This window comes from Talpa occidentalis, unplaced genomic scaffold (genome assembly GCF_014898055.3).
Source record: "Talpa occidentalis isolate TD23 unplaced genomic scaffold, MPIMG_talOcc4v2.1 talOcc4.7, whole genome shotgun sequence".
NCBI classification, from domain to species: Eukaryota; Metazoa; Chordata; class Mammalia; order Eulipotyphla; family Talpidae; genus Talpa; species Talpa occidentalis.
Window position 1 is genome coordinate 52,650,852 of NW_023605083.1, and position 27,073 is coordinate 52,677,924.

A 27,073-nucleotide genomic window follows, 5' to 3' on the forward strand; every position below is an offset into this window, starting at 1 on the left:
TGGACACGAATGTTCCTGTCTAATGGGCATGTGACTGAGCTGCTGACCACCCAGGAGGCAACCACTCCCCAGGCTGGACATCTGGTGGGGACTCAGCAACAGACCCACCTTGCTTTCTAAACTTAAACACTGAAATAAAGAGGAATACCAAGTCGGAGTCTGCAAGGGTTGTCATAATAAAACACTTCCAGAGACATGAAGGCTTAAGTTATGCTTTAGGAAGGATACAAGACTGTACTTGGGAGAAACACAAGGACGGAGCTGACTTGAGCAACAGGAGAAAATAGAATTGGTGAGGTTGGGTTGCTTTCCAGGAAGTTTCACCTGTGGAACACACCATTGCCACCCCCCTGCCCCCACAGTGAGCTGACAAAAATGTAGCTTTATTAGGAAAGCAAGTTCCAGCCATTTCAAGCAGAGTCATCCTTGGGGAAAGGCCTAGAATTGGTCTCCAGGGAAGTCCTGCTCACAGATTGCCGGTTCCCGAGCACAGGAGCAAGCTGCGCCGAAGAGAGGCGAGGTGGTGGCAGTTGGGCCTCGGAGGGCTCTGGGGCCTCGTTAAGGCTAATCCCCAGTGGGTGAGCAGGATAAACTGCTGCTTCCTTCCCTGACTGCTCCAGCTACTTCACATGGAGAGAAAGGCAGTCTCAAAGGAGACTCAGGCAGAGGGTGGGAGAAATGAGTCAAAGGACACTAAATTGGGCCCAGCTACCTAAGGCCCTGCGCTTAGCAGAGTGCAAGGAAATGAGGATTTTACAGAGAGATAGTACTTGCTCATTCTCCTGTAAAAGATGGCCCAGGTTGCCCTGAAGAGGGCCAGAGTTGAAGTGAACTGGGAGCCAGGTCAGGAGGCTACTACAGTGGTCCAGATCGGAGGTGGCCCAGGAGATGAGAGGAACAGATGGCTCTGGACTTATCTGGATGGGGACTGGTGGAACATGACAATGCATTAGATGCTGGTGCAAGACCTGAAAAGGAACAAAGATGACGCCGGGTGTGTGGCGTGAGCAGCGAGGCTGATGTGCTTTCCTGTGTGGTGATGGGGAAGCTGGGGGAGGAGCAAGTGTCTGGAATAAGAGGATGAGAAGCCCAGGTGTGAACAGTTACATGAGTTGTGGAGATGCTAAGAAGGCAGCTGGAGGTAAGAGTGGGGAGTTTTGGGAGAGGTGTGAGCTGGGGATGCATACTGGTGAGGCACCGGGTCTGGAGCACAGTACATAGCTGGTAACCCCGGACAGCCTGATCTCTAGGTCAAGCTGAGGTGAGGAGTCAGCTGGGGAGATGAAGGAAAGAGTGGCCAAGGGAGGCAGGAGAAAAACCGGAACAGAAAGTCTCCAAAGGAGGGGGTGGACTGCCATGGGGGACAGGGGTGGTCACCTGGTGACCTGGGCAGAGAAGGGAAGCAGCTTTTGGTGAGAGAGTGGGAGAGAAGTATGACAGCTCGATGGGATTTGGCTCAATCAATGGGCAGCTGTTTACTGAGCGCCACTTACATGCCAGGCCCTGTTCCAGGCACCTAGGACAGAGCGGTGAACCCAGACAGGTTCCGGCCCTCATAGAGTGTATGTTCTAAGCAGGGCAAGAGTTAGAAAGGGATATGAGGTCAAGATTGTTTTATTTCTTTATTTGCTTTAAAGAAGTTCATGACCAAAACAAGTCAACATGCTGATGGTAATAATGATGCTGGATGGAGAGGGTGGGGTGGGCAACTACTTCCAGGAGGCAGGGGGTGGTCCCCGAGTACCTGAGCAGTCTTTCTACTATCCAAGCATTATAGGAAGAACTGCCCACAGTCAACAACCCTCAAACCTGGGGCATCCGCTCCAGTGCCTCAGCAGCCACCCTCCCTAACCTAAGCTAGGGTAGAGGAGAGGCTGGGGCTTGAAGGTGCCTCTTAAACTCAGACACCATCAGCCAGGTGAGGGATTAGGTGATCCTCTCTGCCTGGGTCACCAGGCTCTGCAGGAAGTGGGATTTTACCTAAGCATACCTCTCAGGTGATGAGTCAGGGTATCTGACAGGCCAGAATAATCCTGGGGAGTCACGATGATAGGGGAAGAAAAGCCAGTCATAACACTGGAGCTGGCCAGGGCCTTGTCAAGCACAAGTGCCCTTGAGGGACCCCCAACCCAGAGAAGGCTCTGCCCTGGCTTGCAAAGAAGGTGGGTCGGGGCTGGCCGGACAAACCTAGGCCAGCCTGGGTCAGGATGCAGGCTGAACAGCTCCCAGGCAGCTCTGGGTGATATTTTGTTTGTTGATTAAAACATGCACAGTTTGATCAGAAATGAGCGAAACCTGCCACCCAATCTGGGTGGCTGTGAGAAAGGATTAACACAACACCCGCTGGGAGTGTTTCACCAACGTGCTGGGTATAGCAGGCGTGGGCTGCAGCCTCCTGAGATGACAGCACATGCTTAAAACAGGGCCCCCGAACACATGACATCATTCGGGAAGCCCTGCATCCTGCTCACCCAGCAAGCGTTTCCTGTGAGGGATGCGCTGCCGGCTGTGCAGAGACCAGAATCCCCCAGGGGGAACTAATATAGGACCACGATCGCACAAGACAGTCCCACGAGAAACCAGGTTGGTGTTGGCTAATGTCTTGGCCTGACAGAGTGCCGGCTCAGAGCCAGGTGTGGACGAGGAGAGGGAAGCAAGGGGAGCATGTGAGGTCGAGTCACACAGCTGGAGTTCGCATCCTACCTTAGCACTCTGAGCTGAGAGATCCCAGCCACAGCTCTGCACCACCCGGAGCCCTGATTTTCTCATCCATGCAATGGGGATGACCCCGTTTATCACATGCTTGCTAAGAGGATGATACAACCAAAGGCACTAGCATGAGATCCAGGACCTGCATTATCAAGGTGAGAAACTGAAAGGGCAGCCTGGAGGCAATCCACAGAGCAGGGGGGTTGAAGAGGACAGGCTAAGTAAGAGGGGACTTTAACCTGAAGGTGATGGGGAGCCAATGAAGGTTTCAGGGCAGGTGGGGACCTGCACAGAGTGAGACCCCAGCAGAGAAGGGAGCTGATAATCATAGCCAAGGGGCAGGAGGGAGGGATGGGACTTGGCCACTGAGTGGAGGTAGGAAATCTTTGGGAAGAGGGGCTGAGAAAACCCAAATCAAGAGTGCAAAAGTCTTGATCAACCTTGTACCTATTATGTGGGGCAAAAACATCACAGTAGGGCCTCCCCGGTGGTGTGGCGGTTGAGCGCTGGGTTGCGAAGCTGCCCGTGGCCTCTGCAGCGCCGGTTTGATCCCCGGCTGCCGGGTGAGGGTCCCACATGGCGCGCAGACCTCTCCTGCCGCCCGCTGCTCCCCTCAGCAGTGTACTTCGTCAGTCTGCCTGTTCTGCTCTGGCTCTGGTGAATTTTCTCACCCTCCCGCGCTTCTGACTGTACCCAGTGCTTGTATTAAAAAAAAAAAAAAAATCACAGTAGCTAGAAAACAGATCTAATTTACAGTTTTGCCTGTAGCGGGCCAGATTTCGTATATCTATCCTTAGCTTGTCGAGAACTCATTTGCTGCATGATGCAATTAGAAACTAGATGTAAGAGTGAGGGGTGACCTGTGAGGACGCTGATTTTGTAGTCCCTCCTAGTAGTCATCAAAAGTAAGGGTGGCAGTGGAGTGTGGAGAGAAAGCATGGAGCTGGAAAGTCAGGGGACGTACATCCTAATCCCAGCTTGACCTGATGGTGGCTTGACCTTGAACTGGGAGCTGAGGCTGTGATTGGCTCCATGAGAACTTACATTTGCTTCTCCAGTGGGACAGCAGGGTCCACTCTTTCTCCCAGGATCCCGCAGAATTCAGGGCTTCCGTGTTTGATGGGCTTGAAGCCCCCTCCAGGGGCTCGAAGCTGGCGCCGCCGGTCCCGGGAAGGCGAGGGGGATGACTGGCGTTTGTCGTTGCCATTGAACTGGGCTGTGGGAGAGAGAAAGTACAGTTACTAAGTGCTCAGTGCGAGGAGTTATTGGGAGGCGTATAGTAGGGCAACAGTAGACGGTTCCAGGCAGGGAACAAAGATGGCCCAAAAGATCTGGGCTTCCAAAAACAGGAAGTGCAGGTGCCCTCAGAGCCAGGTGCCTTCAATGGGCTGGCTGAGTCTCCAGAGGCCACCTACTCTGCCTCATCCCCAAAAGAATCCCCTGCACCCCCTCAAGCAGGGAGCATGGCACTCCAATGGGGGTCTCAGTCCCCTGGACAGTTCTTTGGGGAGAAAGCTGTTCTTTCAAGTTGCCTCCAAGTGCTTCTTTTCCTCCCATTCTCCATCCCACCAGTGGTGACATCTGCCCTTCTCCTGGGAAAACCCTACAGATTTCTAGTCCACGGTCATGCTGCATCCTGCAAGTCTAATGCTTTTCATTCAGGGCCCCTGTGTGGGTCCCACACACTGCCCGCCCCGTGGTGAGGCTGGAGCAGCACCCAGCACGTGGGACAGATCTTGCCACATGCTTCCCTCTCTGCCCTGGGCCATAGCAGCATTGTTCACCCCCAGGGGACTGGGGTGGGGGGCTGCCCCCCTGAGGGCAGGATCCTGAAGATACCCCACAAAGACAGAAAATACTGAGCTGAAACTGGAGTTGCTGGAAGGATTCCTGGGGACCAGCTAGTCCACTTTTTCACTTATCTCTCTGGGCCTCAGATTCCCCCTCTGAAAACCAGGGATAATGACATCACCCGCCTCAGGGGGTTGCTATGAGGATTCAATAAGTGTTGCACCTAGAGGTCTTAGCAGAGTGCCTGTGTGTTATACTCTGTCAGTGGGGTTATGAATATTACTATTGTGTCCGCTCACTGTGGACATGGTGGAACCAAGAAGCTTCACAGAAGCTTCTGAACCAAGCCAAGCTCCTCTCCTAAGCATGCTATGACCAGCTCTGTGCCTTTGCTAAGTCACTTAACCTCTCTGAGGTTCCATTTCCTACCTCACTAGGCTATTGTGAAGAGTTAACTGGGCCGGGACCTGCAGAACAAGGTTCTAAAGCCAGCTGCAGGTCCACACAAAAGTAGACACCTCCTTCCAACCAGCAAGCAAGGACATGGTGAGGCATCCTCTGACCTCGCCAGACACAGAGCAATCAACCTCACGTTCACGAGGGTGGTGGGAGGCCCCAGACCTGACTATGGTGATGTGCTGTCTACTGGGAGGATATGAGTAAACTTGTCCCTGGCCTATCCACTGAGGAAGTTCCCCCATCAGGACTGTGGAACATTCTATTCCTCCAAAAGACTCTGCTCTATTAGCCATCTTGGAAAACAGCAGGAAGGGAGGGTCCTGCCAATGGAAGGTTCCAGACATGAGTGTGGTCACTCTGGTGGCTGCAGCAGGGTCTGGCAGGCAGTCTATCCACCTATTTGACTCCTGAACACCTTCTCATGGTGCAAGGCACAGTTCAGGATGGGAAAAATAGCAGTGGGCAAAACAGACAAAACCCCAGCCTTATGTGGGAGGGACAATGAGTGAAGTGAGATCTGAAGCATACCAGCTGCTGGGAAGGGCGTTGCAGGAAAATAAAGCAGGGCAGGAAGACCTCTTTATTATATATAAGGTGACATCTGAATGAATTCCTGAAGGAAAGGAGGGACAGGTCATGTGGACATCTGTGGGAAGGACATACCAAGCCTACGGGAAGAGCAAGTTCAAGGGCCCTGAGGTGGGGACGTGTCTAGGGTGTTGGTGAAGTGAAGGAGGGGGAAGGGAGAATAGGAAGCAGAGCCAGATTGGAGGCTTTGGGGGCCCTGGGAAGGAGTTTGGTTTTATTCTGAGAAAAATGGAGACCCCTCCTGATGTTTTGCTGGGGAAGGTTTTGACTTGGCCGTGGTCTTTTTTTTAAGTAATTTTATTATTTTTTAAAAGATTTATTTATGCATACAAGAGCTGGGGCACAGGCCAGAGATGCGGGAGGTGAAAGGATTCACCAGAGACACAGTGGGGAACAGAACAGACTGACTGAAATACACTGCTGAGGGGAGCAGCAGGCAACTCAGGAGAGGTCTGCTGCGCCATGTGGGTAGCTCCCTGGCTGGCTGGGGATCAAACTCGTGCTGCAGAGGCTGCGGATTGCTTCATAGTGCAGTGCTTAACCCTTTGCGCCACCAGGGAGGCCCTGACTTGGCATCTTTAAAAAAAAATTAAAAAAGCAGATTGCTGTGCTTAAGACATAGAAGGCGGAGATAAATGGGAACTCTCAGTATTCTTCACTTAATTTTGCTGTGATCCTAAAACTGCTCTTTAAAGTATATTAATTAAAATAGATGACAGAGATGGAGGGGGCAATAAGGAAGCTGCTGCTGGTGGCACTGGGGGTGTGGGTGGAGGTGGCAGTGAGTGGGCAGCTTCTGGGCCCTGTGCAGGCAGACATAGCAGAGTGAGAGTGACACAGGCTTTAGGCCTGAGCACTGGGGGGTGGGGCTGGCATAAAGAACCACAGCAAACTTAAACTCTGTGAGACGGCAGGTTGGACGCCAACCCAACCTAGAGATGCCCCCAGCCTGTGATCCAGGAAAATGGAGAAGGGTTTGGGGGCAACCCTGGCAGGGAGGTGGGAGACTGTCTTCACAGGAGGATATAGCAGGTGATTCCAGCAGGACCTGATCACTCATGGGGCAATCAGGGACACCCCCTGTGTGAGGTCCCACTGGAATGGAGATCCTGGCGCTACGTAGGGAGCATGGGACCTGCGTGCCTTCACCACCATAGCTCCCCTCTGCTAACATTCCAGCTGTCAACAATGTGGCAGGCAGCTGATGGCATGGCTTAGATTTGCCACAGGCTGAGGAGAGGGAGGGACAAAATGAATTGGGAGGCACTTTCACCTCTGACAACCTAGGGTTCCCTGGCTAAAATAAAAATTTGGGGATTCCCGCCAATACAAAATCCTCTAACACATTACTGGCACAGAAAGTGAGACGAGAGGAGAGAGGAGCATGGAACATGGATTGGGAGAGGAATCCAACCTCCCCAGCAGGACCAAAGTGGCTTTCTAGGACCTCGATGCCTGTCTAGGACCTCAATGCCTGTTCAGTCTCGGGTCTCACCAAGTCTCCTTCCAGGCTGTGTCCTCTGTCTGCCAGAATTACTGAGACTCTCCTGCCCCCATTACCACCATCAGCCTCTCTGCCTGACTCCACGTGCCCGTCAGGGATCACTTCTTCCCAGAAGCCTTCCCTGACTTCACTTCCTCTCCAGACTCACCTGTATCTTAGTCTATGGTACCCCAGCTGCCAGTTTTCTAGTCTGACTCCCTATGAGCCTTTAGAAGGCAGGGGCTGCTCTTTATTTGTTCCTGCCCCCCACACCTAGCCCATGCCTTAAACATAGTAAGTACTCAACAAATGAGTGAAGAAACTTAATGAGCTGCTGTTTTGCTTTATTGGGGAAAAGTATCGGTTTTCATACCAGATAAATTGGATAAAACCTAATAATGTCCCAGTCAACACTGTAATTCCCCGCTGAATTAATTTATACATTCGCTTACAAGCTTAATAATATAGCTATATATTTTAGAGGGAACAGGTGGTGATGAATGACAGGCTTAATTAGGCAAATCACTTCACCTAAAATAAAAATATACAAACTCCAAGTGCAGTGATTCAGCAGCACAAGAAGGAAAAAAAATACTAAGAACAAAAGCTCCGAACACAACTGCTTTCATTCCTTCTAATTAAGTTTCTTCTTAATCTGCAATTTAAAATGGCAATTCTTTTAATTTAGCGATTTTCTGCAAAAGATACACAAGTCCTCAAAAGAATATCTGTATTTAGAGGGAAAAATATGCCACCCCTGCGAACCGTTAGAATGACAAAACCTAATTAATTCTGCCTATAGGCAATTACTAACGGGGAGTCAGAGTTCTGCAAGAGGGAGGGGCAACTCAGATGGGCAGGGTGAGGTTCCTAGCAGTGAGCCCCAGACTCGGCCCTTGACCCCTCTGCTTTGGGAGCTCCTGGGGTGGCCTCCTCTCACCTGGGGGGTGCTATTAAAATGCCTTTCCTGGGGAGAGGCAGGGAGAGAAGCACAGGTCACAAATCTCCCAATCAGCCCTGCGGACCCAAGGTGTGGACGGTGGCCCCTGAGCACAGGGACCACCACAGGAACTGGAGGGGAGCCAAGGGAGCCCCTAATGAGGCCTGCAACAGGCTCCAGTTTAGGGACTGCTTTTTTCTGGCTGGCCTGGAGTCTTCACCCACCCCGGTTCTCCAGTGCAGGATGGAGAGTCCTCTCAGCAGAGGCAACAAGGATCAGAATGACTGGAAACAAGACACTTGCACAGTGACTCATAGTTCTTTGCCTGCGGAAGAGGCTGCTCTAGACCGCCTTGGATGGGGCAGAAATGAATATGCACCCTGTCTGTAAACCATGTGGGGTGGATTGGAGGGGCCTGGAGACTCTTCCAGGCCTGGTGTTTGTTCACAGATGTGACTGTTACTCTGAAAACACCACGGCACAGAAAATAGAATGAAGGTGCCCTAGGCACTCCTCCAAGCAGTCCTTGGACCAATTCCTTCACACCATTGGCAGCCAAGCAGGGGCTCTCGTGTTTGTGGGGGAGGCCAGGAAGGGGAAAGGGGAAGAGGTTGGAAAGGCACAGAAGGGGGTGCTGCCTGACTGTTGGGAGTGGGGGCGGGGGGCAAGGAGGGAGGTTGTGCATTGGTTGGGGAAGATGGAGTGGCCCACATGACCCTCGAGTCTATACTTTCATGACACTTAAAACTTTGCCCAGAACAATAGTCCTCTGCTGCTTCACCTTTCTAAACATACGTTCTGTGTCATCGCATCTGCTCCTCACAGCATAGCAAGAATTACAACTCCTATTTGACTGATGCAGAAACTAAGGCCCAGAGCGGTGAAGCCCCCTCTAGCTCAAGAGCAGGCCTCACTTTCCCCTCTGCACCACCTGCCTGGCCAGTGAAAGTTGCAGCTCTGGCTAGGCTGTAAGACAACAGGCAGCTCAGCAAATGTTTGGTTTGGATTCCAGATCGCCAACAAGAGGCGTCTGTTTTCACCTCGCAGACACATGCAGGCCCCAGGGCACTGCACTGCCACATGTCAGGGGCGGTGTGGAGAACAGAAGTCCTCATTGTGAGGGGAGGCAGCAGGGAGCTGGGCATTGGGAAGGCTGTGAGGCAGGTGCCAGGACACTGGCTGGGTTGCAGGATCGACGTCCACACACGCACACCCACTCCTGGGCCAGGAAAGAGGGCCCGGCATGAGGGGGCATGCCCGGGTCTTCTTATTCTGCACCCTCCTAAAGGAAGAGCAGATACCACAGTCTGGTGCAAAGAACTCACTCCAAGGGCTGCTGAGGTTCCAGCACATATAATGAAGAATCCTGACGAAAATGATTAAATGACCCAAATGCTGTCGAAGCCAGCCAGCTTCACCGTAACTCATTCACAGACAAGAAGTAGGAGGCTGGTGAACTCCCCTTCTCCCTGGGAGTTTAGCCCACAGGTGGCTGCCACGGCAGTCAATAGCCACTCGAAAATGCTGCTGGAAAGGGACTGACTTGCCCCAACTCAACAGTTAGGCTGGATCCCAGAGGCATCTAGTAATCCTGTGTAGGGGTACCACACTCACAGAAACAGTAGTAGTAACGGTGATTCAAGAGTCAGCGCCATGAGCACTGGCTGTATCCCCAACTCTCAGCATCTATCATGACCTAGGTCACCTCGCTAGCTAGATGCAGCTGGGGGAGCTTTAAACCAGATCCCCTGGCACCTGTGCGTGTGCCACTGCTGGTTCAGGACTGGGCTTCCCCATTGGCTGGAGAAGCCAGCATGCTGGCTGACACGTCCACCCACAGACACCCCCAGTATTTAGAATTCTAGAGTCCGGGAAAGGGACTGTTCCCCTCCACAAATCTCAGGAGATCCCCAGGGAGCAGGCTGGGAAATGCTCCTGGTTCAGGAGCCCCAGAACCCCAGTCCAGCTGCATGTTTGGTTCCGATGCTGCTGTCCACAGAAGGGAAGGGAGTGATAGGGGTGGGGGCGATTGGTGGGGGGCAGGAAGACAGGTGCATGGCTCTCAGGAGCCTCTCTGCCACCCACCGACACAGTGTCCCCACTCCCAATATGGCCTCAGAACCCAGGAACCAACCTTCAGACAGGTAGGGACACCCTCAGCTGCTCCCTGGGGTTCAGACCAGACAACAGCCCCTCAAAAACGCTGTCCACTACACAGGTCCCTCAGCCTCATGAAGAGAAGACAAGTGTATGGCAGATTAAGACAAAGCATCTCTGTGCCAGGAAACCATGTATTTCAGCATCCTAAAGAGAACTGAGCCAGGTGGGGACTTGGGTATGAACAAGGCAGGCAGAATCTATCACACGAAGATCTCTGACTAGTCAAACAGAAGAGCAAAGATAAGTTTCTATAGTATCTGGGTTTTGTCTATTTTTTTTTTTTTCACTTGCAGACAAAGGCACTTGAAGGAACGTTTCTATCAATATAATTTAGCAGATGAACCAAAGTTATTAAACGCTAGTGCATTTCTTCTTCTTCTTTTTTTTTTTTTGGCTACTAAATGAATTCATTCATATGTCAAATAGAAAAAACCAACTGGAAAAACCTGTCCCTCAGTAACATATTAGCCAGAGGAAGCAAGTGATCCCAGCTCTCTCATTTAAATCTCCTTTTCTCGGCAGACCTGCTGTTCACACGTGTTAAACATTAATTACAACTGTTACTCATTACATAGCAAAAAGCTCCCGGTACAAACACAATTGTTAATTTCCTTGCAGGCCCAAGGCATTCTGGGAAGCTGTGAAGGGGGGGCAGGAATACTGAGGGAGCCTGAGCGGGGCCAGTGGTAAGGAGGTGCGCTGGGCACATGGGGTGTCGGTGGCATGTCTGAGATTTCCTGAGAAGCCTTCTGCAGAGACCAAGCCTGTTTATTCTGAGCGCAGGAAGATGAGTCACAGGGCTCGGTGGAAACAGCAAGCCTGGAGCAGGGTCTGACGCACACGTCAGCGCTACAGGCTTCAGAATGTTTGCATTTGATGGTGACTGTGACAAGTTTTGAAGTCAGCACAGAGAGGGAGCAGTGGCGTCTGTCTCAATAACCCAAACCACCTCACACCAGCACCAGGCAAAGGGGATAACCAGCCCCTCCCACACTGGAGATGTCAATGCAGCAGCGGAGAGGCAACGGCGCTGTGGGCAGAGTGACCCGAGTTCGCCAGCTGTGTGACCACGCCAGCCGCTCGCCCTCTCTGAGCCGAGTGCTGTCAATGAAACCAGAGCCACCTTGAGGGCTTCACAGGGTTAGCCCAGACTAGCTGCTTAACCGGTGCTCATAAATGTTAATTTCCTGTCCTCTCTCCATTCCCCTCTCCTTTACCCTAACAGGATTATTTAAACTTAGCTGGCTCAGAGATGACTCACAATGGTTTAGACAGACGTACCTGGGACCTTTCCTTCCCTTTCTCTTCCCCTTTAAGCCTCATTTGATGGGCTGGCAAGGTATCAAAACTTCAAAGGCTACCTGGCTAAGGGGGACCAACAGGTTAGTATCCACCCTCCCTCCCCCCCATCAGACAGTAATAAGTGTAGATCTGGCTTTCCAGAACAAACCAATGCATACCTGTACAGGATGTGTTAGGAATAGAGTCCCACCCAACCTGGGGTGAGGGTGGGAAGGGGCTTGTAATGTCAGGCAAGGCTTCCTGGAGGAGGTGGCACTGGTATCACCCAGCTGGCCTATTCCTTCCCCTCCCCAACTCTACCCTAACCCAGCAGTGAGTATACCAAGTATGTGCTAGGATCTCAAAATAGGGTCCTTAGATCAGCATCATCATAGTACTTGGGGTTTGTTAGCAATGTCAGTTCTCATGCCTCATACCCAAACCTACTGAATTCTGGAGATGGGACTTAGCAATCTGTTTAGTATCTCCTCCTGGGGTTCTGAGGCATGCTCTGGGCAAATGAACCAATTCACAACTGGGTCACGGCTAGAATAGGGAGTAGGGTGGTGGTGACTCCCTCACATCCAGGGGCCAGTGGCCCAGTCCTCAGAAGGGACTGAATAAAGGTTGGAAGAACTGACTGGCTCATGGTTAGGACTATTGCTAAAAATGAAAATCAGGATTTCCTATGGAAGTGTTGATTCTACTCCATCCATGCTTCTCATGGCTAGGCCTAACTGGGAATGAGCTCTGTAAATGGGTCCTCCATGCCCTCTAAGTACCTCTTTATGCAATACTGTTTTAATGTGAAATTAAATTTTAATACAGGTCTTCCCATAACACCAATAACCATTCTTTCATGTGTGACCCTTCAGGTCTTGAAGTCTTTTCATCGAAATCTTTTCCCTTCATCATCAGAGTATAGTGTGATAAAGGTTGTTACTCTTTCCATTTTACAGACAGGAAAGCTAAGGCTCAGGGCAACTGAACAGTCTGTGAGAGCTCCCAAAGCTGCTGAATGATGGAGTTGGCATGTGAACCTGAACTCGTCTGAGTTCTACCATCCCAGATGGGTAAGACACTTGTCTTGAGCTATCCAGGGCAGAGAAACCTTCCTTATTGGGGAAGACAGACAAGGCCCAAAATAACTATGTTCAGCGCTGAGTCATAGGCCCATCCTTTCACCTTTGCAGGGAGGCAGACCTGTTGCTGGTTGAACTCAGGATATCACCTGCAAAGTAGCTTCAATGGAGACAAATCTTCAGATGGTGAATTGCAAATAAAATTGCTTTGTTTCTCAAAAGATCTCTAGGGTACCCTTTGCACTCCCCTGCCTCCTGGCACCTCAAACGAGGCAAATGCAAGTCACCAGGGACATAATTTTTTACCTCTAGTCACTGGATTAAAGGAAATGCTGATCTACACTCTGTGTATGGCCTGACTGGCTCTCAGAGGACTCTGGCAGCCCCCTTCCCTCTCTGGGTCTTACGTTCTCCAGCTGGAGAAGCAGGGGTGGGATGTCATGGTGTGGGGGACTCTTCCTGTGCTGAATGGTGGCAGGGTATGACCAACCCATGGGATGGCACTGGCCACCCTCTTGCGAGTACCAACCTTCAGATCTTGGGCCCCTAAGAATTCTCAGCTGGACCCATTCCAAATGGTAATGCACACCCCAGTAAAGCATCCCACCAGCTGGAGACATAGGGCGGGCGAAATGGGTGTGAGAACCACGAAAGGCATGCACACTCCTGAGGGTTCTGGGAGTGGGAGGTTCAAATCCCATCCTTGTGGCTAGTAGCTGCAGGTTTCTGGGCAAGTTATTATTTTCTCTCTGGACCTCAGTTTCTCTATCTGTAAAAGGAGGAAATGAATCTCTCAGGGTGAGAGGATTAAGTGTGATAATGCACACAGAAGGTGCTCAGTAAGTGCCAGGGATCCAGCACTTTCCTGACATGGAGTCCTTTCATCCTCTGCAGCCGGCACATTTCCCAGGGATGGTTCCAGGAACAGGTCCAATCCCTGTCCCACGATGGCCCCTCAGAGGTGTGAACACTCCCAATGTGGGTCTGCTTCTCCAGGTTATCCACCCAGTTCCTCAGCCCCTCCCTGTGTGGCCACCCCCTGTTCGGGCTCATTTTTCCATCTCACGGCCGTGCCACAAAGCCCAGAGTCGGTCAGGCCCTCCACACCAACAGATGCTGCCCCAAGACAGAGACACCGGGCTGCTTCTCCCCATGCTGGCAGGCAGTGCCCCCTAGCCCTTGTGTGGGCCCAGAGCTCCATCTGCAGGGTGGGGGCCAGGTTGGCCATTTCTAGACCCACCTGCTGGCCTCACAATTTTTTGCTGTACAGCCTCCCGGAGGCTGATCAGAGTAAGCTAGGAACTCAGTCCAGCCAGCTCTGAAGCTGGAACTACTGGTGGAAGGGGGCTGACAGCTGGCTGGAAGGCGCACACCTCTCTATAGATGGCAGGGCTGGGCCTGCTCGCTGAAGGCTTCAGTACAAACTGGCCTGTATCTGCCCTGGGGGCCGGGATCAACAAAGGTTTCCCCTGTGGGATGGAAATCAGTCTGGGTGGGTGGAGGCAGGGGTTCTGACTGAGCCCACAGTCAGCTTCAAGGAAGGAGAGCAGGCAACGAAAGCCCAGGGCTTTTTGGAGAGCTAGTGGCCACAGAACTGAGGTAAAGGAAGGAGTATGTGCTAATCAAGCCTTCCCTCGCTGGCTGAGATGGGGAAGGTCTGCCTCCCTAGGGTCAGTCTAGAGCCATTGCTATGGGGGACGCCAGAGCCTCCTTTTGAGACTGGCCTCTTTTCACGAATGTAAAGCAGGACAGCACTTTGAAAGGCAGAAGACACTTTGGCTTCAGAGACTGTATTAAGGAGATAATTCAGAGGCCTTCCCTGTCCCCCATCCCTGATGAGCATGTTGGTGTTCCCAAGGAATGAAGCCTTGGGGTGATGCAAGACAACCCCTCCAACTGCTATGCAAAGCCCACCTACATCAATCCTGCTTCACTTCAAATCCCCAGAATTTGCAGGCCTCCCCACTCAACCCCCCAGTGAAAGCTCAGTCTGTACTTCTGTTAGGGGAAAATGATGTCCTGAGTTAATCCCATACAGGCTTTGTGGACCCCACCCCCACTCCAGACTAAAGCCATCAGGACATTGGGAAAGACAAATCCCATCACCACCAAAGGGAGGGTGGCTGGGACCTGAGGGTGGAGTTGGGCAGCCAGGTTGGATATAAAAACCAAACACGTGGGCCTTGGGGGGCTCGCTCTGTCGCTCGCCTCCTGGCTTCACGGCTCCTGGCTGGCGGCCAGCTCTCAGAGCGCCATTTTGGATTCCAGATCGGTGGATCGGGTAGGACGCATTTAAAACTTTGTCTCCCACTTTTCTCCCTGAGCTGTACATTTCCTCATTTCCCCTTCCCTTGTAAATAAACCTTTTATTAACCTTTCACGTGTGCCTGCAGTAGAGCATTGATAAGTCCTTTTAAGCGCGTGGGCGAGGACCCACAGTCAGGCACCCCGTTTTGTATCAGGGTTGCTCTACAACAGTTCCAGATGAAATTGAAATTCTTACCACTCCCCTGGAACCTAAATCCTTATGACTTGTCCTTGGTGGGCCCAGCTCTGCCCTTTTGGGGGTCCCCCCACACATACCCTTTGAAGATTAAAAACACCAGATTCCCTGCCCAAGTTTCGTCCTCCAGGACAAACATGCAGAACAAAGAATATAAGGGGTGAAAAGAAATGGTAATGAATTTGCTGAGAATAAGCTATCCCACAGCTATCGGCCACCTGCCCTAGGCTCCCATGATCTGTCACAGGGAGCTCCTGAAAACTCAGAAAAACTGTACCCAAATATTGTAATAAGGACAAGGGGCACAGATAAGCACTGCCTGTGTCCCTGACAATGCTAATGACTTCCAGAAGCATGTGTGTGCTTATAGCCAGGTGCACATGCATGTATACAGACACAGACAGACAGACAGACAGACACACACACACTCTCTCTCTCTCTGACTTGGGTGGGGACATTAACCTTCATTTCCGAGCAGCCACACTTTAGCATGCAAATGAACTATTTCCATGCATCCTTGTTACCTGGGGGGGGTAACATCCTTGTTACCCTCCCCCCACCTTCCTCTCCCTCCAGCTCCTTTCTGGGGTGGAAACAGAGCCTCTCCTGGCCAGCCAATGCTGCACTGACAGGCTCTGTTCACAGGCACGGGGAGGGTCAAGTTCTGACCATGGGCTCACAGCATCCCCCAGCCCAACTGGAACAGCTTTCTCCTTCTTTGCCTCAAAAATTAGAATCTAGTCAAACTCTTGGAAAAACCACAATCAGTATCAACTCCAGAGCTGGAAACACAGGGAAGTGACTTGATGCATCAGACTGGTCTTGACCGGGTATTATTCTAAGTCTATGACCCTTGTCACATTGACTCAAGAGACATAAAACCAAGTCCAGAATGGGTACATGTGACTTGGAAATTTATTCTGTGACAGTCCAGTTTGAGATCTTATGATCCTCTGTGATAAACTAAATGTAAAACTGCCTTTGGGCAGAAATAGGCACATGTTGGCCTGAGAGCCTTCTGCAGAGATGATGCCTGCAGGGCCAAGTGCTTTTCACTTTTATGTGCACACGAATCACCTGGGGGTCTTGTTAAAACAGATTTCAGACTGCCTCTGGAAGTCTGGGCTGGGGCCCAAGATCCCCCATTTTTCACCAGCTCCAGGTGATGTGATGCTGCTGGTCCAGGGACCACTCTTTGAACAGCAAAGCACCATACCAACACATGAAAGGTAGTAACACAGCCCACAGGTGACATGTTGGAGGTTGGTTCAGGAGATGGGGAGACCTCACATCTGCCTGCAGAACTATCTCAGGCCCCTATTCTGTGAGGGTTGTCACATGAGCCCCTGTAGGCCTTTAATCAAACTGTTGTTGGCAATGAGCCAGCTTTCCACTGGCATTCGCTCTGTTCTAGCTTCTGTACTGGGGAGGGAGAAGGTTGTGAAAACAGAAGAGCTCTGGAGACCAAAGACCTTCAGCCACACAACTACTCCTGTCCCTGGTTCTCAGCCAGTGCACACAGTCTGGCAGGTGTAACCAGCACCTACAGAAATAACTCTAGGTGCTGAGAGATGTGTCCCACCAGGCGCAAGTGCAGGAAGCTCGACAGGTCCAGAGAGGCAGCAAGGGACATGGTTGTATAGTAGGGAGGGCTCAAAGATGGCAACGTTTGAGTTGGGCCTTGCAGACGGCACAGGATTTTCCCAGCTAGGCTGTGGCAGGGAAGGGCATTTAGGTAGAGGAACAGCATTGGCATAGAGTGTGCCATGTCCAGGGAACTGTAAGCAGTATGTGCTGAAACAGCTAAGAACATCAGCTGAGGAGCCTGGCAGAGGTTTGTCTATTGTAGGGGGCTAGAGATAGCAAAAGGGTCCATTTGTACATAAAAAGGGAAGACTTTTTTACCTTAAAATAATTAAAAATAAACCTCCTTGATGATCTTCAGTGTGGTAAGACTTAAATGAGTCACTCAATGCCACTATTTTCACATGCCTCAACTCTTGGGTACAAGCACAACTTTTTGCTTCTGGTTTTTCATCTCTTCACATTAAAGGGGAGCATTTCCCAGACTGTTATAAACCCTTTGTCTACATCACCTTCCAGTGGCTGCACAATATTCCATTCAACCCAGCTCTATCTGCTGGACATTCAGGTTGTCCCCCACCCCTCAGGATCATAAACAGTGCCTTTCTGAATCTTAGACTGTAACCTTGACTTGCCTAAGGACTGGGATAAAATCAGAGGGTGTGAACACAAGCTGGAGACTCGTGGCAGAGAGCATTCCAAAAGGCCATGTGAGAGGAGCTTTAGTACTGGGATGGATACCCAGGTTCTAGAAAACCAGCCTTGCGGTGGGGAGGGAGGGAGGCACCTGAGTTGTCCAAAGGGCTCTTGGCCAGGGGGAAGGTCAGCCCCTGAGGCCAGGATGTGCCCCTGCCTGTACTCTGTGAATGGCTCCTGCCAACACTGGGACCACAAATGCACTGGCCTTGGGTGCAGGCAGGTCCATGGCAGCCATCTGACTGGAGGGAACAGTTGGGCTCCATCAGGCCCAATGTGACCCACTCTGCAGAATGAATTTCTTTTCATTTCTAAGAAATTATCTTCCAAAATCTGAAATCTTGGCTTCAGTGAACTAGAGAATTAAGAACACAACCAAGACAGAGTCAGAAAATGAGCGCCTCGGGGCCATCTCTGAAGACAGGAGAGACCAGAACCAAGACCCTGGAGGAAGACCCAGAATTTGCCCAGGGCCTGGTTGCCCTTTGCTCCAGGATCCTCTCATCTGTGAAGGATCCAGAATAAAGGACAGCCCAACTGGATTATCAAACAAAGCCCAGAAGTTTCCTAAGGGCAGGCTGGGCCCTCTGCACTTTTCCCCTTTGCCAGAGGTCAAGGCTGAGGACTGCCAGAGGCTATCTCGGAACAGGGCCACCGGCTCCTTACCTGCCAGGGCTGGGATGGTGACCCGGTTCCACTCCCATGGCTGGTCGTACTCATCGGCAGGCCTGTCATCGTCCTGGGGCAGCTTGCTCTCCCGCAGCCGGGGGCTGACCGCACTCTCAGAGTCCGAGTCGACACTTTGGCCCTCAGGCTCATAAGGGGTGTCGTATAATTGGATGCCTTTGTGCTGGGACCGGACACTTTCCTGCCTCTGAAATTCTGCAGGCAAAAAAGGAAGGGAGCAGAGAATTAATGGATGTGTAGTACTTGCTTCCTCATCCAGACCCCACCAGGACCTTGCCGGGCGACACCCACGGAGGATCAGCTGCCAGCCCAGAGGGGAGGGTGGCACAGAAGCAGGCCCCTCCTGTGCTGCACTGGTCTTCCCATCCCTCGATGGCAATGGTCCTGCTCTCACTAGTCAGTGGTCTGGACCTCAGGCTCTGGATCTAACAGAACCAGAACCTGCCTGCCACTGCCTACGTGTTCTCATCATGTTCAAGGGCAGGCCCAGACATGCACAGGATGTCCTGGGGGTGTCCAGACACCTGCCCAGAACAGATGGACCTCTCATTCCCCTCGCTGACAGACATGAGCAGGGGCCTTCCCCATGAGGGCGATTCCCTGTCTTCCGGACTTTCATTACCTGTCTATCAAGTTGGGTCAAGTGACCGTCAAATTTCCACCCAGTTCACACATTCAGAAAAAAGATGGGCATGTCTATGTCTAGGGCAATCTTCATTTCCCTGCTGCAAAGCCCTATAATTGACCCCTTCCCTGCATTTCTACCTCAGCCAGAAAAGCCTTAACACACCGCACACCTCTGAGTTAGGAAGGAACACTTTTTCCTAAGCCGAGACTTGACTCTGGTGTGGGCTGAGGGGTGATCACTGATCTAGATGAGGTCCCAAAGAGGGAACATTCATTCCTGAGGCCAGTGGTGGCTGAAGGATACTAGGAAGCTAATCCCAGGTGCCTCCTTGTCAGTTAAGGACACAGCAACTGCTCATCAGATAGGCCACCCACTGTGTGCTGAGCCTGCGTGGGGACAGGGCACAGAGGGAAGGGAAAGGGTTTGCTGGTGAGGCTGCTCTCAGGAAGCCTGCTTTCCAGAAGACATGCAATAAATCACCACAATACTCAGCAGAAAGGGGTTCAGTGCGGGGCCTGTGAGACCCTGCCAGGGGCGAGGCAGGAGACAGAGCTGCCACTGGAAGTGATGGCTCTGACAAGTGGAGATGGGGGATGGTCGGCCTCCCTGTTGGAAGACAGGGCAAGCAGAGGCAGGCAGATGAGACACTGTGCTCACTGCCTCATCTCCTGTATTGTAATAAAGCACGTGTAACATAATGTTGCCATTTTGACCATTTTTTGGAGTGCAATTCAGTGGCATTAAGCACATTCACACTGCTGTGCCATCTCCCCAAACTGAAGCTCTGCCACCATTAAACACCCAACACCCCACCTCCTCCCCCAGCCCCAGCCACCACCCTCCACTTTCTGTCTGTGGATTTGACCCCTCTAGGTACCTCATGTTAAGTGGAACCATTCGGTATTTGTCCTCCAGTGACAGGTTGATTTCACTTAGCATAATGTTTTTAAGGCTCTTCCATGTTTTAGCACATGTCAGGGTTTCATTTCCTTTTAAGGCCAAATAATGTTTATTCACCATCCATGTTTTCTGGAGCAGTGGGTGCAAGGAGGTGAGCGAGTAGAGATGGGGTGTCGTACAGAAGGGATGAAAGTGAGCCGTTTGAATGGACTCCAAAGCAGAGTTCCGACTGCAGGAACACACGGCAGAAGCCCACAGGAGTTACATCCCTTGATAAAACACAGTTGACAAAACACAGGACTGACATCAGCCCGTCAGCCCTCCCGAGCAAGAGCACAGCTCTCACACTGGCCTTCATGATCCAAGGTCAGCTCACAGGCATGACAAAAAAATCCTACCCCGTGCACATGCCCTGATACCATGGAAGCCAGCTGATGCTGAGCCAGTGACCGTCAGTGCTGACGTTAGTAACGGGATGGTAACGGGTCCATAACTTCATCTGCTCATATAGTGACTTCATGATTTTGAGTTTGGGTACAACCCGGATTATTATTTGGCATTTTTATGTTTGACAGCAAATAAATTCACTTAGTGAGGGAAATTCTATCACCATTGCATAATCCATTATCCTCTACCAAACATAGATGATAAGCATGAAAACAATGAATGAGAACAAAATCAGCCAGGTGGGTGCGATCGCCCACTGGAAGGCTGGCACGAAGCTGGCTTTCCCTCTGCTGAAAAGGGATGAGTAAGTATCAGAGGGCCGTTTGCAAAGAGCAAACGCAAACTCCACCTTTGGCAAATAAGAATAGCTTTTTATGTAAAGAAAGGGAAAGAATGAAAAGGGAAAAATCTCCCTACATGGGCCACTAAAGTCCCATCTCCTTTGAGATGTCCTATGTTTTATTGGGTTCCATGAGAAAAACAAGATTAGGGATTAGTTTTGAAGATAATGCTACGATACTTCCCTTTTTATGGAGAGTGGAAGAAGAAAAGAGCTACTGAAGGTAGCATAGTCACTGTAGACCAACTGTAAAGTACTCTATACAACTCTGAGGCCAGTGGTGATCTCCCGAAGTATCTGACGTCTTTTTGGGGTCGTCATGGTCTGCTTCACTCTGGCCCTGGGTCTAGCTAGCCGCTTTTTTTTTTTTTTTTTTCCTCAAAGATTTATTTATACAAGCACTGGGTACAGTCAGAAGCACGGGAGGGTGAGAGAATTCACCAGAGCCAGAGCGGGGAGCAGAGCAGGCAGACTGACGAAGCACACTGTTGAGGGGAGCAGTGGGCGGCAGGAGAGGTCTGCGTGCCATGTGGGACCCTCGCCGGCGGCCGGGGATTGAACCGGTGCTGCAGAGGCTGTGGGCAGCCTCGCAGCCCAGCGCTCAACCGCTGCGCCACCGGGGAGGCCCTCTAGTTAGCCTCTTGACTTTGGAGAATTCCGAGGGCTGGGGACACTGGGAGTGTGGCTGATAGACGCAGACCCAGGCAAACCACTTTCCCCTTACACTACTTCACAAGCAGCACCAGCAACCGCCAATGTATATTCTGTAGTTTACAAAGTACTATGGGGGCCTTCTTGGTGGTGCAAAGGGTTAAGCACAGCACTGTGAAGCTATCCGCAGCCTCTGCAGCACAGAGTTCCATCCCCGGCTGGCCAGGGAGCTACAGATGGCGCAGCAGACCTCTCCAATCTTGCCCGCTGCTCCCCTCAGCAGTGTATTTCAGTATAACTGCCTGTTCTGCTCCCTACTGTCTCTGGTGAATTCTCTCACCCCTCAAACCTCTGGCCAGTACCCCAGCTCTTGTATGCATAAATAAATAAATCATAAAAAAACAACAACAAAGTACTTTGCATAGAAACTGCCATTTAACATTGGGTACTGCAAAGCAATAGATGAATGCATGCATGCCTGCGGCCCCCAATAACAGGACCCTTTACCCTAGCCTCAGAGCCAGACTACAAAAAGATATTCAATAAATATGGGTGGGATCAATGAATGATAAGGGACAGCCAGAGTGCATGCTTTACTCCCAAATTCCCGTTCACAATCTCTTGACGGTGGTGATAAACTACCTGAAACAATGTGCCAAATCCATCTAGTTTAGTATTACACAATATCCCGAAGAGATGAATATTCTACATAAACACCATCCTAAAAGGAAAACATGTGCAGTGAATGGATTAGCTATTAAATCAGAGGGACTTGTACATGCACCTCTCCGACAGGATTTATTGTTCCAAAAGCATCTGTGCCTCACCAAAGCTGGGTTAGTAATGGCATGCTGTTAGAGCAGAGTATGTTATAATGGTAATCATTAAAATGAGCTTCCCCCTGTATTACATGGTGAATTCAAATTTTCATTAAGGTCCCAACAATAGGGAACAGTTAAGTAAATTATGGCACGCTAAACTGGATGGAATATTAAGCAGCCATTAAAATGATAAATTGAAAGATTATGTAGCTACATGGAAAAGCGTGCATGAAATTATGCTAAGTTAAAAAGTAAAATACAAGATTGTTTATGTGTTATGGGCAAACTGTATAATGTGGGCTTTCTACACAAGTCCTGGGCACTGTGAACAATGCTCTACAGGGAATTCAACTCTTTGCTTAGGAAATGCTGAGTACTGGCATCACATGCTTTCCCCATAATATCTAAACTCTGATGACAGCAATGTTGTAAACACAGATACATGAGAATTAGAAGCCAAAGACCTAATACAGGAAGGTAAATAGCTACTGATAGGGGAAGGAATCTTTGCATAATTATTTTTGAGAGTTGTTTTAAATAATGAGTAAGGATGCTAATAAAGAAAAAATGTAATTAAGACAGGAACACATGAAAGTAAATATGATTTTGAGCAGGTTGGGCTTTCAGGGGCTGAGTGTTTAGGAAGCAGCTGTCTTTCCCTAAAAAAATGCCCATTTAGGGAGCTTCCTCTCTCCCAGGAGATGTTCTCCGAAGAGCCCCAGGAAGTCAAGGGCCATCGCACCAGGCCAGCTCGCCAGACAGCATCATCTCCTGCCTAATGACCAGGCCATCCTCCCGATTACCCAGTCTGATCTGTGATGGTCCAGGGGCTGATCTAATGGGGATCTGGGGACCACATGTTTTAAGACATAAGTTATCTATCTGGACATCACCTATAAATTCATAAAAAATGACCTTTAATATTGGGTAGCAGGCTGTAATTTCATGCTTCTTAGGCAGTGAGCAGAAATATTAAGTTAACAGGGTGGGGATTTCTGTTGACCTCTGGAGTAGGAAGGTTTTCAAGTGGAACAATATATGGAATGGATTTAAAAAGAGAGCACTTTCTTTAGAACCAGGGAATATTAAAACTGGAAGGAAACCTGGCCCATGCACCGAGGGCACAGAACCAGTAGGTGGGCAGTCCTGGAGAAAAAGGACCCGGGGAATGAGCTGATGGAGAGACCCAGGACGGCACACACCAGGCCCTCCTGGGCGGATCTGACCAGGGTTCAAAGCTCCTCCATCCCACAAGGAACAAGTTACAACTTTGCTCTATTAACCACCGAACTTGTTTCTTGCTTTGGCTATCAGAGGAAGCTCAGGGTTTATTTTGGTGCTTACCCTTAATAGTTATATTGGCTTTGATATTGGATAGTCACTTGCCCTTCTTTCTACAGGCATTTTGATTTATATTATAACAGCTTCATTATATAAACACGTATTTATTTTTATTATGGATAGCATTCAATGGATATTTTGAAAGCAGATGGACATGCATCTAAATGAAAAAACATACAACCCACTTTATGTTAAATATTTTTTCCTAGTAAAATGATTAGAAAACCCTTTTGTTACCACTTTACCTTTCCTGCAGGCACAGAACGAGGAGGACAGACCTTGGCTTTGTGTTCTGGGAGATTGAGGGCTACAGCACCCCGCCTCTCCCAGCAGCACCAGATCTGCTTATCCTGCACCCAGTCAGGCACCTGCTGAATGCCCAGCCCTAGCCCAAAACTGGAGGGAGATGGATGGCATGCAGACTTAGCCTTCAGGGAGCCGTCAGGGAAAGAGGCCCAGGGCCCCCTCACAGACAGACAGCTCTGGCTCCTCAAGGGAACAGATGTGACATGGCGACTTGCTGGAGAAAACCTGGGAGGGCATTAGAGAACCCAGAGGTCATGGCACCATGACTGGCAGGGGGAATGAGGCATGTGATAGAGGAAGGGCCACATCAGAGGTACAGGGGCTGAAAATCCAAGGTATGCACAGGGCAGGGTGCCCAGTGAGAGAGGAAGCTGGGGGCAGGTGAAGTGGGTTCTGGCTTCAAATGCTGGATGATAGCACTCTCGAGTGTCTAAGAGGAGGTGCCCTTGAACATCTGGGCAGGAGGGAGCTGGTTAGGGAAAGGTTGGAAATGACAGATGCTGGTCTTCTAATATTCCCAACCTGGCTTGTCTGGGAATTCACACCAGATTCCAAATCACAGGGCAGCTGAGCTCAGTGGGGACGTGTAGCACACACAGGTCTCTGCCAGTCCTGCTACCACCGCCACTTCTCAGCCCAGTCAACCTCTACCCAGTCAGTAGCGGGCACCTGACCTATCCCACAAGGTTTAAAGACACTGGGGTCCATTCTGAGATGCCAGGGGTGCAGATGAACTAGACCCAGAGGTCTAAGGCTGCATGACGAGTAGAACCACATACTCACCACTGAGCAGGGCTGCGGGAAACCAGCCACCTAGAGTGAAGCAAAGCCCTAGATCTAGGCGAGTGAGCAGGTTCAAACAGCACAATGGGGCTACAAATAATGATCTGCCAGAGAGCTTGGGCCCCCTCCTTGGACCCCTGACTCTGGTCGGGGCCTGGGGTGGAGATGGGATATAGGGCAAGTTGCCTCAGTTTCATCTCTGGACAACAGTACCCATCCTGAGGATGTTATGAGTGAGTTCATATTCATCCGATGTTTTGCACGGTGCCTGGTGTACAGGAAGTGCTCTGCTGGCGAATGTTGTTTCAATTCCCACTAGTGGAGTTTCCTTGGAAGACCATTCCAAGTTCCCTCTCTCCTCTGAGATTGCCAATGTTCCCCAGAAGCACAGAAGACCTGATTACTGAAACCTGACAGGCCAACCTGTTCTGGAAATGAAAGGATTTTACCACCAACCTCTGAACTACTTCTATATCTGGATTGACAACTTCTGATTCTAGCAGCTGCTTTGGCTGCCTGACACCTCCATGTGGGACCTGTGCTACAGACCAGGCCCTGTGGTAACATGACCTCAGCAACCAAGAGGCTAATCACCACACTTTACATGTGGGGAAACTGAGGCCTGGGGAAAGGAAGGAAGTAGCAGAGAGAGGTCTCAGACCCCCTAAATCCCAAGCCAGGGATCGTTCTGCCTTTCCCAGGTGCTTTCTGACATCTCTTTTATCAGTGTTTCATTTGGAGGCAGGGGTATCTACTTCCGTCAGGACTGAGGTGTTAAAAAGCACTCGATACCACAGAGTGAGTGAAGAGTCCACAGGGGTGGCAGGCGGCTGTTCCTAATTAGACACGCCATGGGAACCCAGCCAAGGTCCAGGGCACTGCATCAAAGGGAAGACAGAGGACCTTTCCCCATGTGGACTGTGAAAACAAGTGCTGGGGATAGACCCTTTGGCCTGAGTGCATCCACGGATGCCTGAATTCAGGTGTCCCTTGGAGGCCACAGTGGCAGTGGCGTCTTTTTAGAAAGATGCTGCTGCCAGGCAAGGGCTGGGCAGGGCAGCTACGGGACAGGATCAAACCCAACCCAACCCAACACAACCCAACCCAACCCAACGCAACCCAACCCAAGCAGGAGGCCCCACCTCTTCCTCTATCTAGTCAGTTTCCGGAGCTGTCCAGAAGCCAGGAGACTGACTAATTGGAGCTCTTTTCCCATGTCTTCTCCAACACCCAAGAAACAGGGGTTGAGTGCTGTGGAAGCAGGGGTTAGTGGCAAAGGAAGTGAGTGGGGGCCTCGGCCCGAGTGAACCTGTGCTGCTTGCTCTTTTATGCTCAGTCCACAGCGAGAGAAAGGCCCGGTTCTGAGTCTGGGACCAGGGATGCCTCCCTTGCCCTGGGTCATGTGCTCAGTGCTGGGGTCTTCCTTGAGCCTGGCCCCTCTTCTGAATCAACAGGGAAGAAACAAGCCCGCAGGCCTGATGACAGCAAACGTGCTTTCTTTGAGATCTCAAGGCCACATGGGGCTGGTGTGGAATCCTCAGTGGGAGTCCTTCAGCCCAGCCCGCTGTCTCTCTGCAGTCTCACAGTGATTGCTCCCAGGCTTCTGGCAGAGCATAGACAAGTCTCCCTTTAGAGCAGAGACTTTCTGTGGAGAGCTTTCTGATTCCATGTCCACTATAAGATCCAAATTCACAGCCAGCAGGGAGCTTACCTGTTTACTTTCTCAAACATCTCCTGAGCCCTTAGTGCGGGCTATCGTGGACTCTAGGCCAAAGGCCGAGTGCACACATGGCATTAAATGAGCCTCCCAGGTGGGAAAACCAAAGAACTCTTGGTTTAGCAGGAGAACTGGACACTGAGTTAATAACAGGAGTTAACACTGTGCACCTGCCTGTGCCGGGCACTTATACAGCGTTATCAAACTGTGTACCAGGCCTCCACCCCTCGGCATGGAGAAGTGCTGCTGCATTTGCAGAAACTGAGGCTCAGACAGGTTCAGAGGCTAAGCCAGTGCTAATCCAGTGCCGATGGTCCCAAGTACCCTAAAGAGGTACCTCCAGTGGCAGCTCACTAGAGGAGAACGCAGGGGCTGCAGAAAAACTCCGGGGAGGAGGTGGCATTTCATGGAACCTAGCGTTCCAGGGCAAGGATATCCCTCAAGGGTCAGGGAATCGAGGAAACTACCTGGAGTCCAAGACAGTGAGTGGTGGACCCAGGAGCAGGACACACTCAGGGAAAGGAAGACGCGTCAGACAGGTGAAGATAAGGGCATGAGGAGAAAGACCAACGGACAAGGATTTTGAGGAAAAACCAAACAGTTTGCACTGCTGTGAGCACAGTGCTCAGGAGGAAAAAGAGGTGGGGAGAGGCTAGAAAAGGAAATCAGGGCTGGGCAATGAGGAGCCTCGGATGCCAGGAGGAGGGGTGCAGACTCCAAAGGATAGGAAACTGGAAAACATAGGCCAGGGGCCTTGATCAGGTCTGTGTTTTCACAAAAAAAAAAAAAGCTTCTTAGAAACTGGCAGGAAATACCAGTCCAGTACTGATGACCTGAAGGTTTGACCCTCCAAAGAGGGCTCCAGTCTTTCTGTGGCCAGAGGATGCCCAGGGCGCCACAAAGAGACACTCTTGCCAACAGCCCCCAAATGCGGAAATGTGAGCATTTCCACCAGGATGAGAAGCAGCGGTTCGGGTGGCTCCAGCACCCTCAGATCGACCTTCAAAAGAGTGGGCGTCTCCCAACCCTCCATGCTGCAGACAGAGACCAGGGCCCAGCAGGGGCCGAGCAAAGAGGGCCAGACATAGCCAGTCTGCGTCTTCTGAGGATTGATAGGATGTACTTATACAAGGGCCAGCTGCTCCACTGGTGCAATCTTCTGGTCTGCTAGGCACA

The 27,073-nt window shown here is 50.9% G+C and overlaps 1 protein-coding gene across 1 annotated transcript in view; it reads right to left on the reverse strand.

Annotated features, from left to right (window-relative positions):
- Nucleotides 1-27,073, reverse strand: part of SHB (SH2 domain containing adaptor protein B) — a 135,458-nt gene that overhangs the window by 34,081 nt on the left and 74,304 nt on the right. Inside the window, exons 3-4 of the mRNA XM_037494646.2 lie at nucleotides 17,943-18,158; nucleotides 3,754-3,925 (exon numbers count right to left, since the gene is read on the reverse strand). Of these exons, the coding sequence (XP_037350543.1) occupies nucleotides 3,754-3,925; nucleotides 17,943-18,158 (388 nt within the window). The remainder of the gene's footprint in view (nucleotides 1-3,753; nucleotides 3,926-17,942; nucleotides 18,159-27,073) is intronic.